The sequence below is a fragment of the Monodelphis domestica genome, chromosome 7 (genome assembly GCF_027887165.1).
Source record: "Monodelphis domestica isolate mMonDom1 chromosome 7, mMonDom1.pri, whole genome shotgun sequence".
In the NCBI taxonomy this organism is placed as follows: Eukaryota; Metazoa; Chordata; class Mammalia; order Didelphimorphia; family Didelphidae; genus Monodelphis; species Monodelphis domestica.
The window spans coordinates 127,835,925-127,853,020 of record NC_077233.1 but is presented as its reverse complement, the minus strand read 5'-3'; the positions used below and the strand labels follow the sequence as shown (position 1 = coordinate 127,853,020).

Here is a 17,096-nt window from a genome sequence, read left to right as displayed (position 1 = left end):
GCAAAGAATTGGAACCTGAGGGCGTATCCATGGGTTAGGGAATGGCTGTACAAGTTATGGTATATGAATGTGATGAGATGCTATTGTCCTGTAAGAAATGATAAAGGGGAAGGTTTTAGAGAAACCTTCAAAGACTAGTATGAACTGATACAGAATAAAGTAAATAGAACCAGAGGAATAATTTATACAGTAATAGCATTGTTAAAGCAAAAACTTTGAAAGACTTAAGAACTCTAATCAATACAATGACTAATCACACTTCTATAGGACTCTTGATGAAATATGTTACCTTCTGATAGAGAGGTGATAGTCACAGGGTGCAGGCTGAGAAATGTATTTTTTTGATATTTATTTTTACTGATTATATATGCATATATAGATTTGTTACAAGGGCTTCACTTTTCTTTTTCATGTAGGAAGAGTGGAAAGGAGAGAAAGCAAAGTTTTTTGTTTTAATTGAAAACGTTTAATTAAAAAAACTTGTAATGGAGCAGGGCCTTATGTCAGATACCAAAATAGATTCTAAATACAAAATTTGGATACAAAAGGCTATATCACAAACTAATTTGAAGAGCAGAGAAAACAGCTTTCCTATATGTGAAAAGAAAATGAATGCATAACTAAGCAAGGGGTTTTTTTTCTTGGTGCTTTTATTTTATTTTGGTTTTCCCCAATCACATGTGAAAAACAGTTTTCATTTTAATATGGAAAAACATTTTTTCCATATTAATACTTTTGTGAAAGGAAACTTGACTTTAAAAAAATTAAGAAAGAAAGCAAAAAAAAGTTTACTTTGGTCTGGATTCAGACTCTGTTAGTTCTTTCTCTGGAAGCAAATGACATCTTTTTTATCATGAATCCTTTGGGAAAGTTTTGGTTCCTTGTATTACTGAGAATAGCTAAGCTATTCACAGTTGTCCATTATACAGTATTCTCATCATTTTGTAACAATGTTCTGGTTCTGCTTATTTCACTCCGCTTCAGTTCATGTAAATCTTTCCAGACTTTTCTGAACTTCTCCTCCTTGTCATTTCTTATAGCACAATAGTAGTCCATTATAGTCATGTACTATAACTTACTCAACCATTCCCCAATTGATAAACATCCTCCCTCTTTCTAATTCTTGCCTCCATCAAAATAAGTGCTTTAAATATTTTTGTGCTTATAGGCCCTTCCTTTTTTTTTTAATCTCTTTGGGATACAAACATGTAGTAGTACTGGGTCAAAGGTTATGTACTCTTTTATAGCCCTTTGGGCATAAGTCAAAGTTGTTCTGTAGACTGATTGAATCAGTTCACAGCTCCCCCAACCATGCATTCCTGTCTCAATTTCCCCACATCCCCTTCAAGTTTTGTCATTTTCCTTTTCTGTCATAATAGCTAATATGATGGGGTGGGGTGGTGCCTCAGAGTTGTTTTAATTTACATTTCTCTAATTAATAGTAATTTAGAGTATTTTTGCATGACTTTGCATAACTACAGAGCTTTAATTACTTTGAGAAATGCCTATTCATATCCTTTGACCACTTATCAATTAGGGAATGATGTATTCTTTATATATATGTAATATATGTATGTTTACATATACATATATATATCTTTATATGTTTGAATGAAAGTTGAATAATTTTAAACTTTTGATCTTCTCCCTGAATTGTTAAGTTGAATTTGTCTATTATTGTTTCATTTTTCAATTTGAAAAGAAAGTATACAAGGTGGCCATGTTAAGCATTTCACAACTGTCAGTACTTAGAGGCAGAATGGCATATTGGATTTACTGAGTTAGGAAAAAGGAATCCCTTAAACTCTTGGCTACCCATCATTTTCATATGGAATCATATCATTTCAAATTTGTTTGTCTCATCTATACAATGAGGACATTGACATTAAATGCCCACTATATAGAGAAGCATAAGCAGCCCAGTGGATACTTGGTCATAGTTACTGATTAGATAAAGGGGGCATCACTGGACAGAGGGAGAAAGGGGAGATTGGAGATTGACTTCAAAGTTCTGAAGCAGAAGGGAATGGAAGGATAATAGTACCCTGAACAAAAATAGAGAAATTTGCATGGATTTAGAGAAAAAGATAATGAGTTATAGCTTGGCTATTTTGAAAGTTAAAATATTTAAATATTGATTGATTGATTAATAGTTAAGAGTTTTTAGTTGATGGCAATATGACTGGGGATGTAGACTCTAAACAATTACCCTAGTGCAATTATCAATAATATGGAAATAGGTCTTGATCAATGACATATGTAAAACCCAGTGGAATTGTGCATTGGCCATGGGGGAGAGGGGGAAGAAGGGAAGGAAACAACATGAATCATGTAACCATGGAAAAGTATTCTAAATTAATTAATTAAATAAATTTTTTCGGTTAAAGAAATAAAGAGTTTTTAGTTAGTCACTGAAATACTATCTATGGATCAGATTTGGATCTAATTATATAGGTCTCAGTAGTATAGTTTGTAAAAGTTTAGGTACCCTAATCTTTTTGTTCTCTTTAATTTATTTTTTATTTGAGCATTTCCAAACATTATTCACTGGAGACAAAGATCATTTTCTTTTCCTCCCCGCCCCTTAGCTGACGCGTGATTCCATTGGGTATCACATGTGTTTTTGACTCGAACCCATTTCCATGTTGTTGGTATTTGCATTAGAGTGTTCATTTAGAGTCTCTCCTCAGACATGTCCCCTCAACCCCTGTAGTCAAGCAGTTGCTTTTCCTTGGTGTTTTTACTCCCACAGTTTATCCTCTGCTTGTGGATAGTGTTTTTCTCCTAGATCCCTGCATATTGTTCAGGATCACTGCATTGCCACTAATGGAGAAGTCCATTACGTTTGATTGTACCACAGTGTATCAGTCTCTGTGTCCAATGTTTTCCTGGTTCTGCTCCTCTCGCTCTGCATCACTTCCTGGAGGTTGTTCCAGTCTCCATGGAATTCCTCCACTTTATTATTCCTTTGAGCACAATAGTATTCCATCACCAACATATACCACAGTTTGTTCAGCCATTCCCCAATTGAAGGACATCCCCTCATTTTCCAATTTTTGCCCATCACAAAGAGCGCAGCTATGAATATTCTTGTACAAGTCTTTTTCCTTATTATCTCTTTGGTAGGTACCCTAATCTTAAGGGCTGCAAACTGGTCCTGTATCATGAGAGAGATAAGGAAGATGAATAGTAGATGAAGCAACCTGCTTAGATGTTTTTCCTAAGCACTGGATTTCTCTGATATTGAGAAGTATCTGGCCAGGGACTCTCCAGAGAGTGTTTCACAACTCTGCTTTCCCTGTTGTGTTATGGTGGAAATTTTCACCTTTTTTTAAGATTGATGTAATATTGAACAAGGGCCGCCAAGGAATTTACTTATGAAATTCCTAAAATGAAACACTCAAGTCAGAATGGAGTTTATGGAGGTTTAATCACACTGGGAGTAGGGAAAGGAGAGGGAGAGAAGGAGAGAAGAGAAAAGGGAAAGGGGCTACTCAACCTCTGACCAAGGCAGAGGGAGTTTTAGGCCCAAAGGGCCAAGGTGGAAAGAATCAGTCCTTAACTCACGTGAGTGATCTGAAGGAAAGCTGTCTGTGGGCGTCCTCCCTGTCCAAGCTCCTAACGCCTACACGCGTCTAGCTCTCTCCCCAGGAAGTGAGCGAATTCCAGAGGCTGTTCTCTACCTCACTTCCTGTGTCTCACAAGTGCCAATGGTTGGCTCTAGCTTAGCTTAGGCCAGCCCAGGTGGGCAGTTAGTTATTTCTGATTTGTCATTGACTAGCACATGCCCGTGTAGTGTGGGTGTGCACAATTTTTTGGGTGCTAGACCAAGATGGAGACTTTTAAAATTCACAGTTGCTATGGACTCTGGAGATACAGTCCATCCAATAGATAGCCCACCCTTTGCCTTTCATATAGACCAATTGCAATCTTAGTTTGGTTCATATCCCTGGACTTTATGTAACCATCCACCCATGTAAAAAGCTCTCTGATTGTCGGGTGTGTCTCTGGTCACTGAGGGGCCAATGACCTCTAGTATCAGCAACTATTAGCCTTTCTAATAAAAAAAAAAATAGCATGCTTGGAACTTTGTACTTTAGTTTCTCTTCATCACAGGATTTTTATTGGGACCCTACATTAAATTCATATGTTATTATGGTATTAGTCACTTTGCTCATGCTTGCTCAGGTGGGTGTATGTCTTTTGTTTGTTTGTTTTGCCTTTTTTTTTTAAGTCCTTGATTCTATAGGATGAAGGCCATAGATTTGAAAAATTGCTGAATCTGTGTTTGGGGGTATCATGCATCATCTCCATGACCAATCAGATGGACTCCCCAGAAATATCTAATTTCAACAATCTGAAACACTAAATGGACTGGAAAAAAAAACCTCAACTTGACTTATTCTATCTGGATACGACCAAAGAAAATTATAGTATTAAAAACCATTTTGAGAAGGAGCTAGGTGGTTCAGGGGACAGAGTACCAGGCCTGGAGATGGGAGGTTCCTGGGTTCAAATGTGGCTGCAGAAACCTCCTAGCTGTGTGACTTTAGGCAAGTCACTTAACCCCAACTGCCTGCCCCTTATTGCTCTTCTTACCTATATGTAGTATCATTTTTTAATTTTTTTAAACACTTACCTTCTGTCTTAGAATTGATACTAAGTATGGGTTCCCAAGAGTAATAAAGGCTAGGTAATTGCAATTAAGTGACTTGCCCGTGGTCACATAGGTAGGAATTATCTGGGATCACATTTGAACCCAGAATCTATCATCTCCAGGTCTGGCTCCCTATCCACTGAGTCACCCTTAGAATCAATTCTAAGAGAGATGGCAAAGGTTTTAGAAAAAAACAAAATATTATTTATCAGTACATGGTATGAGACTAGTTACTATATGAAATAAATTAACAGGAAAGGTTGAAGTGATCAATACTTTATTTACTGCAACAAAATCCTGTCAATAAAATGAAAAGGCAGTTCATGTAATTGTACTGATAGTAGGAGATAGAGAGCCGTTCAAGAGGTTAACAATTAACAACCAAAAAAGACCTTGGTCATACAAAGTACCATATTCTTGCAGACTACTAGGGGGGGAAAGCAAACTAATTAAAGTGATTTTTCAAGTTAATTCAACCTTTTGTGCTTTCCCAAAGCAAAAGTGAATTTGACACCAAGAATACACATTTAAAAGTAGAAATACACCGTTGTATCCTTTCAGCACAGTTTAGCAATATCATTTTTGGTACAAGACACTTGACAACAATAATCTGCTATCCCAGTGGAGCTGTCTCTTTTTTTCCGGGTATGTGTCCCCCACATGAAGTCATACTGTTCCAAAGGATCAATGGCTTTGATTTCATTTTTGTTTTTCTCAATAGCTTCCTTGAATTCATCATAACCCATCAGGATCTCCTCCTTGGTGGGGATGGAATCTTCATTGTGATCATAAAGCATATTCTTCAGGGAGTCCCAGCCTCTGTTTGGCAGGGGAATCTGTCCCTCTTTCCAGCCAGGAATGAACTCTGGTTCTAACTTTACTTTTTCCACATCTATGTAAACAAATAATGAGAAAGATTCTGTTAGGTTAAGGGGGGGGGGGACATGGAGGGGGAAACATTTTTACATCAACTTAAATCAAAGTTTTAAAAACCTACACAAGGAGAGAAAAAAAATTTTCTTAGCCAGAATAATAAAACAGTAAAATGAGAGGAATGCCATTTTGTCAAATTTTAAATTAGGCACCTTCAGGTACTAACTAAGTCAGAAACAGCCTGTACAAAACTGGTCTTTTGTGGGGAAAATAACATGAGGTGCATCCTAAGAATTTGTACAGATAATCCATGTTGATGGAAGATTTTGATGGTCAAGGTAATGTGGAATATTGATCCCCAAATCCTTTATATTTTTGGAATGAATCATATTTTGCTTTTTTTTTTCCCATTTGGTTGCTTGGCTGACATTTGCTGATCATCTCCTATTGTCTCTAGACCAAAGGATCCCTCACTTTCTCTGTTCGAGGTGTGCTTAGTATCTCAGTAATTTTTCCATGATCCCTTTAGGACAAAAGAAATACATAGCAGTCTATTTATTAAGTAATTAGGTCAAGAAACTTAAATATCCCACAATTTGGCTACCTCTGGTTAAGTCTTTATATTAGGTTCTGTGGAAGACACAGATATCTGTAAGAGATTGTCTTTATCCTCAAAGGCCTCATTTTGTCCTAGTTTTACCTTCATAAGTTATATTCTACCATGGATTTTTTAAAAATGTGTTCATGTCTTCTGATCACAGAGTATTTGTGGAGCAATAGGAGGTGCCAAATTTGCTTGGCTTTCAGAGAAAAATTTCCAAGATAAAAAAAATAATATGGATGTCGGTGGATCCCCATACTGGATAATGCTCCAATAGGTAATGGATTAGCTACATGGAGTTTTCTTTCAAAAATACAATCTGGATTGTGGAAGTAGAAACACAGAAGAAAAACAACTGCTTGAACACATGGTTCTTTGGGAATATAATTGGGGATTTACTCTAGGCAATCACCCTAGTGCAAATATCAATAATATGGAAATAGGTCTGGATCAATGACACATGTAAAACCCAGTAGAATTGCTCATTGGCTATGGGAGGGGATGGGTGGGAGAAGGGGAGAGAAAGAACATGATCTATGTAACCATGGAAAAATATTCTTAATTAATTAAATAAATTTTTTCAAATCACAAAAAATACATATGTTGTTGAATTAGAAAAAAAAAATTCAATCTGGATTCCAAATACTACTTATGGTTACTATAACCTCATATAGGAGGTTTGTTCAGACAAGGAGTGGACTTCCTACCCTTAAACCTCTTACCGTATAATTGCTATTACATGATAGTCACTTCAGATTTTATATAAATGGAAATATATATAAAATGTAGTTGTTCACATGCTGTCTCTGCCATTAAATTGCGAGCTCTACAAGGGCAGGGATTGGTTTTGCTTCTCTTTGTTACCCCCTGGCTTGGAGAATAGTAAATGCTTCTGGGCTTGATTTAGGCATAGAAGGCTGCCTGCCACATAGAGGAGAAACTAAAGCTTCTTCATCCCTCCATGACCTCCCATGGTCCAAAGTGACCAATGGTCAGCATAGAAGAAATATGGTTTAAAATTTTTTTTAATTTAATTTTTCCCCAATTACATGTAAAAACAGTTTGCAACATTTTTCAAAGTATATTGAGTCTCAAATTCTCTCCCTTCTTCCGCCCATTCCCCTTGAGATGGCAAACAATCTTATATAGATTTTACATGTGCAATCATGCAAAAATACTTTCCCATATTAATCTTTTTGTGGAAGGAAACTCAAATAGAAAAAAAATAATGAAGTGAAAAAAATTTTGCTTTGATCTGGATTCAGTGTGTGTGTGTGTGTGTTTTTAATTGTGAGTCTTTGGGACAGTTTTGGATCATTACATTACTGAAAATAGCTAAGTAATTTGGTTGTTCATTGTACAGTATTTCTGTCACTGTACAGTGTTCTCCTGGTTCTGCTCATTTCACTCTGCTTCAGTTTGTTGTCTTTCCAGATTTTTCAAGATGGAGTTTTTAGGGTCAAGACATACCTTAGTTTACTGCCTCTCTTCCAGATTTTAAACTATCGTTGACAAATATGAATCTATTCTGAATTTTATTAGCCATCTAAAGAAAAAAATTCCACGGCTTTTCTCAGCAATCCATTCCAATGTTCAACCTTTATTGTCACAAAATGCTTCCTTATATCTAACCGAAATCTGTCATGCTATTGCTTTATCTCATTATCTCTAGTTCTCGCCTAACAAAGATGAAACTCCACCATCTCCCAACTCTTCACAATATTTAAAGCTAACTGAATAATCTCCCAGACAACTTTGCTCCAAGTCAAACAATTTCCATTTCTGAAGCTTTTGCTTGTGAATTTCATTTCCTCATTCTTTCATCATGTCATTGTATTCTTCTGAGCCCTCTCCAAGAACATCCCACATAAATTCTGAATTCTAGATGGGAACAAAATATTCCAGTGGGGTTCTATCCAGTCATAAATTCAAAGAAACATCTCATGAGAATGTTTTTAAAATATTTTGACCACAATAAAAGCTCACTCATTTGAGGTCCACTAAATTAGGACGTTTAAAACTCAGAAATTAGACTAAAGTTTGCACTTCTTTCTATTTTTAAAAGCCCCCCCCCAGCAAATTAATAATACAAATGCATATAAACTACCTAAGGAAAATTGTTTTAAGCACTTTAAAAGTTACATCAGTTACAAACATTATTATTTGTTCATTAAAGTTACCCCTTAAAGTCTTTTTCTAGACAAAATGTTGTTGTTGAGTCTTGTCTACCTTCAGGACTTTGTTTGGGGTTTTCTTGGCAAAGATGCCAGAGTGGTTTGCTATTTCCCTTTCTAGTTCATTTTACAGATGAGGAAACTGGGTTTCTTCAAACAGGGTTAAGTGACTTGCACAGGATCAAACAACTAATCAAACAACTGAAGTCAGATTTGAATTCAGGAAGATGAGCTTTCCTGACTCCAGGCCAGGTCTCTATCCATTTAGCCTCCTGGTGACTCTACTCAGCATTTTGTTGGAGTAGTTCATATACCTGGCCTTTAAATGACTGAAATTATATTTTATTTCTAATGTTTTCTAATTCAGATTTTTTCCTAATTCAGATTGAGCTTTTCTCCCCCAATTATTTTGAATTAAAGACATCTACTTATGGCACTATCTGTTTCAGGTTTAACATCCTACTGTAGCGCCTTTACTTTCTCTTTCATTTTTAATTGTCCATCAGAGAAACATAAAGACAAAGGTATTATCATATGAGCAGCAAGGATAGTGCAGTGAATAGAGCTCAGAGCCTGGAATCAGGAAGGTCTGGGTTCAAATTCAGGCTCAGACACTAGTTATGTGACCTGTAGCAAATCATTTAACTCTGCCTCATTTATCTCATCGGTAAAAATGAACTGGTCTTTTTGTTGGCAAGTTACTCTGGTATCTTTGCCAAGAAAACCTCAAATGAGGTTAAAAAGAATCAATACAATTCAACAATAACAACAAATCATGGAATCTGGAAAGAATATAGTGGAAAGAATACTGACTAGGCAATTCAAATCTAACTTCTGGCCCCAACCACCTATGTGACCTGGGGTGAATCACTTAATCTCCCAGGGAATAAATTTCCTACTCTGTAAAATGAGGGACTTAAACTGGATTGTTTCCGACATCCCTTCTGTCTTCAAGGTTATGATCCTATATATACTGGGAAGAAAATTGGAATTCCAATGAGAGAGAAGCTGAACACGAACCCAATACGTTATAGATTATAACCAGGAGTGTATTTCTTTAGACAAGGGAGAAACCTAAGCCACAACACTAACAGCAAAAGATGGAAATTTGGGGGATTCTAAATCCTGCGTTTATGCAGAAGAGAACTGGAGTATCTCAAGCTCTGGGTGCCATCTGGTGGCTTTTGCAGAGCTCTGGTCTTCAGTAGCTATTCTAACCTTGCCTTTGCCTCTTAGAAGAAGCCAATGTAGAGTGGACATACCCCATCTGCACCCCCTTCTATGGCTCTCTATGCTTATACCATAAATTTACCCAATCATATTCAATATGCTTCTTTCTCCCCTCAATATGCAATCACTCTGACTTATTTTTTCTTTTTCTTTCTTTTTTTTTAAAAACCCTTACCTTCCATCTTGGAATCAATACTACCAACGCAGAAGAATGGTAAGGGCTAGGCAATGGGTGTCAAGTGACTTGCCCAGGGTCACACAGCTGGGAAGTGTCTGAAGCCAGATTTGAACCTAGGACCTCCCATCTCTAGACCTGGCTCTCAATCCACTGAGCCACCCAGCTACCCCTGACTTATTTTTTTCTAAATCCTTACCTTCTATCTTAGAACTGATACTAAGTATGGGTTCCAAGGCAGAAGAATGGAAAGGAGTAGGCAGTTGGGGTTACGTGACTTGCCCAGAGTCACACAGGTAGAAAGTGTCTGATGCCACATTTGAACCTGCCCCTAATCACTCAATCTTAAAGCCAATCTTAAAACTGGAGTCTCTCCAGTTAGAATATGTGACTTTTCATTTCTTTGTATCCCCAGCCAAGTGTTTAGAATATTGGAAGCATCTAGTCAATGCTGGTGGGTTGATTAATTGATTAAAAGCAGTCCAAGTTCTCATCCATTCCATTAGCATCATAAACACCAACAATAAATATTAATTGTGTACAAGACATTTTGCTAGGGATAGGGAGATATATCTCCCACTGTTTTATGGATAAGTTGGGGACACAGGGCAGATACAGAGGGCAGAGAAATAACAATATGGGTAGCAAACATTAACCACTAAATGATGAGTATAATAAAAGGCGCAATAAGAGCTAGCAGGAAAGAAGAATCCCTTAAAGCTGGAGAGGTTGGCAAAGGGCTCATGGTGAAAGTAGAATATAGGCTAAACTAATATAGGTAACACAGGAGCATCTAGGTGTCTGAGTGGATTTAGAGACAGGAAGGTCCTGGGTTCCAATCTGGACCCAGATGCCTTCCTAGCTCTGTGACCTGGGCAAGTCATTTAACCCCTATTTCCTAGCCCTTATCATTCTTCTGCCTTGGAACTGATGCTTGGTATTGATTCTAAGACAGAAGATGAGGATTGTGTTTTTAAGTTTAATAATACAACTAGGGATTTTACCGAAGAAAAGTGTTCCTCTCATGTCCAATACTATATAGCTTTGCAATAATTCCATTTTTATTCCTGACACTCTCAGATCTAGGGATGCTTGCCCTTGGGGTATGGGCTTCAGGAACAAAGATCTCCCTTATCTCTCCTCTCCCTCCTTGAACCAGGTGTTGACAGCAATACACTCAGATGAGTTCTGTTGAGCACAAGCATGTACTCCCTTACCAGTAATAAGGATTCATGAAAGCAGAGAGACTATATGAAATGCAAAGTGCTAGAACAGATAGATAAAGGGACTCAGCACCAGGTCTGCCTGGCTTTAAGGCTTATCTCTGACCCATATTGGTTGTATAAGCATGGACAAATCACTGAAATGCTCAGGGCTCTTGGAAACTCTCTAAGACTAAGGATTTCAGCAAAGGTGAAGACTTGGACCTGGCAGAAGGGGTTTCCTCTTCTGGGAATTCCTTATGCCAATGAAATCACAACTCCAGCCCCTATCCCTCTGATCCATGCACAGCTAAGAACTTCAGGTTCATTAAGTAGCTCAAGATTCCAGCTATTTTTTTTTTAAGCTTAGGACCTAAGCCTTATGTCTGAGTACCTTAGGTCTGGAAAGCTGTAGGTAGTTTCTGAGAGCAGCCCAGGTCCTAGCCTCCCTGTATCCCCAGGAAATTTATATTTGCCTTAAATTTCTAACCTGTTGCTTCCAGGCTAGTTGCAGGCCCTCACCCACAATTGAGCATATTTCCTACTTAAATACATAATATATGAATATAATAAGTATATTGTCATAGCCAGAAGGCAAAGGTCCAAAGATCCCTAGGCATGAGTGGCAGTAATGAAGGCTGAATTATTACAAAACTACATAAATATATATGCATACATTTAATTAATACGTAACATACCCATATATAGTAAAACATAATAATCACAGCAAATAAAAAATGAGGGACAAAATCCTATCTAAAACCTTCAACTTCAAATTCCAACTACTTCAGTTAAAAAAAATTCAACAAAATAATTTTTCTTTCCCTCATTTTTCTTTCTGTGTCCTTAGAAGATGTTGTTACCTCCTTTTGGGGGGGATACAGTTTTCGAATGATGATGCGGTACATTAGGTCCCAGAATTCTGTAGTCTTCTGGGAGAGATTTATTATTACTCAAAGGAGTTTGTGTATGTACTGCTGAAGTAAGCACAACAGAGTTTGACCTAATGATCTGGAGAGGAAAACCCTGGAGATGAGAAACAATTTCTAAAGTCTAGATTGTGACATGCAGTTAGGTAAGTGGCTTTTAGGACTCACCTAGCAGGACAAAAACCTTCATCAGATACTGCAAATAAACAAGGTGGGCTCAGAATTAAAGAAAGATGGTGGGCTAGATTGCCTTTGGGGGAAGTGGCAAAGTTTCTTCAATGACCCCAGAAATTAAGGATCCTCAGTTAACCAAGTCCTATTGGCCTAATCTTTCTGCATTTTTCCCCCATTCTCTTTTCAAAGTGCCCATCCTAGTAAAGGACCCCATTAGAATTTGCCTGGATATTTCAATAGCTTCATAAAAGGTCTTCCTGCCACCATTCTCTCTTCCTTTCAAGCCATCTTTTATTAACTTGTATGCTAAATATTAGTTAATATTAATGATTAGTTATGCAGAAGTCTAACTATATCACTCTTTTGATAAAAAAAATCCTCTACTTCACTACTGGGTCATATTCAGACATTTGGGGCCCTGAGAAGGAAAGCAGTGCCTTACACCACAATCTCTGTGCAAAGTGTACTTCTATGGGCATTGGACTGCTGATCCTACTACCCAGATTGCCCCTAGTGCCTTCCTGGTTTGTATCCCTGCCTGTAATATACTCCCTTCTAATCTATTCTACACTGTTTCTAAACATCTTTCTCCTACTCCATGTTTATCATGCCATTTCACTTCTCCAAAATTTACAATGACTTATTACCTATCATTTCAAACCATGATTCTCCAGGCCAAAATATAAGACTCTTCACTAACTTATATCTACCTATTTCACCCTCCAGCTAAGCTAATCTCTTTGCCAGGTTGCTTATTTTCACATCTATGCCTTTGCCCATATTATCCCCTCTGCTTAATAGGAGTCTTCTACCCTTTCAGTTAAGACATTTTAACCCCTTTGAAAATGGTGGGTCATCTCCAAGTCTTCACTCGAACTTACCCAATATTTCTCATTGGTTGCTAAATCTTGTCAATTCTGCCTCCATTAATCTGTCACATACCTTCCCTCCTCGCCATCCACACTGGGACCATTTTAGTTCAGGTGCTCATTCCCTCTCACCTGCTCAATTACAGTAGCCTCCTGTTTGGACTCCCTACCTCACACCTCTTTCCAATCTTCCATAAAGCCAACAAAATTATTTTTGGATAGTGGGAGTCTGACTATACCACATTCCCCACACAGATAACCCCATTGGCTCCTGGTGTACTTACAGAATCAAATAAAATCTCCTTTGTTTAGCATTTAAATCTCTTCACAACCTGAGCTCTTCCTCCTAGCCCAGTCTTCTTACAGTTTATTTCCCTCAACACACGGTGCCATGCAGCAGGACTGGCTTATTCTTTGTATACAAGGGTCATCTCCAATCTCCTCCCCTTGGCATGAGGGAATGAGTCCCTCATTCCTGACTTACACTTCTACTCCAACTTCTGCTTCTTGGAATTTCTCTTGTCCTTCAAGCTTGAGCTTCTTGTCTACACAAAGCCTTGCCTGACCTCCCTCCAGCTACTTGCATGCTTTTTCATTCATTTTAAGCACATTTTCTCTGCATTTATAGTGATCCCTCACCTATTGGGAGGTATGTTCCAGAGACTCCCCTCCCTATGCGTGAAAATCTGTAAAGCATATTTATTTTATTATTTATGTATAGATTCAAGGCCTTCCCACTCTCCTATGAACCTTTCCCACACTCTTATTAACCCACAGTCACTGAGACAATCAGCACCCAGGATACAGAACCCAGCGCTGTGGCTGGTCGCCTTTCATTCTATCAGCTAATAGTGTGCCCCATAAGTGTAACTCCGTGATAGAGAATTACACATACATTTTTAAACCCCCCCCATACAGTGAGGCCCTGATAAGTGAATTGAGATATAGCAGGGGATGACTGTCTATAGGCAAGGATTGCCCTTCATTCCTTATTGCATTCTCCAATGCTTAGCATAGTGCCTGGTACCTGGTAGGCACTTCAATGCCCTTCACTGAACTGATGACATAGTCCCTGCCCTCAAGATGCTTGCATTTGTCTGGGGTAAGAACACAGTCTATTGTGTAGGTTTAAGCAGCTGCCCTAGTAAACAAGCTGGACTCCCAGCTTGGAAACCAAAGGAGAAGATTTTTGAGGTCCTGAGAGCAAAGTCTGGGGGACTTGGGCTAAAAGAGAAAGCTGGAGAGAAATCAACTTCCAAAGGATGCAAGTTAAGCTTTCTTTGAGTTGCCACTGTGGGAAGGAGACCAGGGTGAGCCTGGTAAACAGAAGCAGAAAAAAAACAACATCTTACAGGTTTATCTGAGTTGGAAAGTCTCATCCCCTCCCCTACAAAGATGCATCCTCTCCTCAGACTACTGAGGCTAGAAAGGATAGCTAGTTCTGAGCTACAGGGGGTCCTGCAGCCAGCTCCTTCCAGCTCCCAGACTGCTGATACACCAAGGAGTAGAGAGATACTGAGACAGGCAGACAAAGAGACAGAAAAACAGCGACAAAGAGACAGAGACAGAAACAAAGTCAGACACAGAGAGGGACAAAGGGAAAGAGGGGGAGAGAGACAGACAGAGACACAGAGAGAGAGAGACAGAGGAAGGGAGGATAGAGGGAAGGAGGAGGAAGAGAGAGAGGGAAAGAGAGAGAGAGTGACAGAGAGAGAAAGAGGATAAAGGGAGAGGAAAAGAGTGTGAGAGACTGTACAGCTGTTGACATCATAGTTCTAGTCCCTGTTCTTGTCCCTATCTCTTGAGAGTCAAAAAGGATGAGTTCCAACCAAATAAGTTGTGAATGGAAAATGGCATTTCCCCACTGATGCCCAGTTTCAAGTGAGACCCATTGCTGAAATACCAAAATACTCTCCTCAGTTCTTCTAACAGATATGAACTGTCCTCCCAAAGTAGTTTTGTTTCCCATCTTTCTGGTACAGATGTACAAACACACACACACACACACACACACACACACACATCTCATTGGTTTCCTTTGTAATCTCATATATAAGTGCTTAAAACTCTAGGGCTCCCCAGAGGCACAAAGAGATCCAAGCCACGAAACAGGGTGAGAACTCCTGGGCAAGGTGATGCCCAGTGTTGTGTTCCGCTCTGGGGTTTGACTCTAGTCTAGAGTCAAAAATGGGTGCTAATCAGACAGCTTTGAATGAGTTGAAGAGAAGTATCAAATTGAGAGGAGCCCTTCCTTAAACTCCAAGCTGGGCTTTCTCTAATAAAAGAAAGCGACTCGGAAACCAGGGAAGGTGCCTCCTTCTGGCTCGGTGAATCAGAGAAAGGATTTAGCTGGAGGCCAGGCGCTAATGGTAACCGTGCTACCTGCTGCTGCTACCTTGGCGTTTGTTCTACAAACCTATGTGCAGAGAAAGCAGGCGGGAGAAGTTATTTCAGCTTTCCCTTAGGAAGCGGCCCAAGTCTAAACAATGGTTGGAATCCCAGCTCTGCTACAAAAGGCATGAACTTGGATTCTTCGCTTTCCAACATGGTACAGTGGATGGAGTACTGAATTTGAACTCGGAGGACCTGGGTTCAAACCCCACGTCTGAACACTTCCTCCCCGTCACTTAGACTTGCTGGGTGTTGGACTAAATGGCCCCTGAAGTCAATTCCAGGTCTAATCCTATGATCTCCCCCTCTGGCTTTCGGTTTCCCCATCTGTAAAATGGGGCGAGGGGATGAGAGTAGAATTGGGATCACTCTCCCCAAGATCCCTCCCAGCTCTAAATCCCTAGGTCCCAAGAGAGGACACTCACCACCGCTACGGGGAATAAACATCTCCTCCGGAATCTGATCCTCCTGTTGGGGTTCCGGGTTCTTTTGCATCATGGAAATCCTCTTCCAGCGAGACCCTCCGCAGGTGAAGATCACCGCCCGGATGAACTCGCGGCCACACAGCTTCATCGGGGTGTCTTCGAACTTCTGGGCTCCGAGCTCCCCGGGGAAGAAACTGAGCAGCAGCCAGACCCCCAACAGGTGGGAAAAGAGCAGACTTGGTAGCATCCCCGCGCTGGCCGGTGGCGCGCTCCCAGCTCTGCCCCGCTGCCTAGTCAGCTTAGCCAGAACCGCTTCTGGCCGTCGGTCCTCCCTTTCTCTCGCTCTGGTCCTCTCAGTCACCTGAGCGTCTGACAGCGCTGGGCTCCGTTAGTCAGTCAGTCAGTCAGTCTGTCTGTCTGTCTGTCTGCCTGTCTGTCCGACCGCTTTCTCCAGCCACCTGATCCGGAGCCTTCTCTCTGCTCCGGGCTGTCTTCTTCAACTTTTTATAGCCTGCCCACTCCTACTCAGTCCCAGAATCAACAGGTCTCTCTCCCTCCCCCTTTCTCCCTCCTCTTCCCTCCCTTCCTTTTTTCTCCCCTCCCCCCCTCCTTTTAGCGCACAACGAGAGGCAGAGAAAGAGACAGACAGACAGACAGAGAGACAGAGACAGATAGAGTGACTGAGAGACAGAGACAGAACCAGAGAGATAGAGAGAGAGACGGACAGAGACAGAGAAACAGACACAGAGACAGAGAGACAAAGAGAGAGACAGAGACAGAGAGTTTAGAACTAGAAGACAACTTCAAGCTTATCTAGCCTATCCATCTTGTTTTTACAGAGGGGATTAAGGGGGCCCTCCAAAGGCGGGCTTCGCACCCAAGTCCTGGTACTCTAGAACCTGTGTTCTTGCCCTGCACCAAGATGATTTGGGTCTCTGTTTTTCGCCTCTTGCCAAGACGTTTGATTTGGGAGGCTCAGAGACCCTTCTTTTGAAGAAGGTGGGACGAAAATGTTCACTTTAATGAAGTCGGGAAAATGCTTACTTCTTACTTATTTTCCTCTTCTTTTGGGGGGAAGGGGGCATCAGACCTGTGATTTCTTTTGCATAGGGAACTTCCGGTGTGGACGCTCTTTGCACCAGTGCAGATCGGCACCTTAGCCAGCAGCCTACCTACCCCACTGGGAAAGCTGCCTGGGATTCTTCATCTTTGTCGCCTGTTTTATGTGGCCCGTTTTTGGTGCGCACTAGGGGGATTTTGCATCTTTGTGGGACCGAGGTTGCTATGCTTAACGTTTCTGACTTGTCAGGAGGTCCGAGACCCACAGGGAGCAGAGGGAAGGGACTGGGATCCTAGAATCTCAGGCAGAAGAAGACGTGAAGAGTGTCTGTGCTTT

The 17,096-nt window shown here is 40.1% G+C and overlaps 1 protein-coding gene across 2 annotated transcripts; it reads right to left on the bottom strand.

Annotated features, from left to right (window-relative positions):
* Window positions 1–4,917: 4,917 nt before the first annotated feature.
* Window positions 4,918–16,241, bottom strand: RFLB (relaxin family locus B). Of its 2 annotated transcripts, none has more exons than XM_007499309.3 (2): window positions 15,701–16,241; window positions 4,918–5,549 (listed from the first exon to the last, which is right to left on the bottom strand). In XM_007499309.3, the coding sequence occupies exons 1-2, from the start codon at window positions 15,945–15,947 to the stop codon at window positions 5,215–5,217; spliced, it is 582 nt and encodes a 193-aa protein (XP_007499371.1). In that variant the 5' UTR covers window positions 15,948–16,241; the 3' UTR covers window positions 4,918–5,214.
* Window positions 16,242–17,096: the final 855 nt, after the last annotated feature.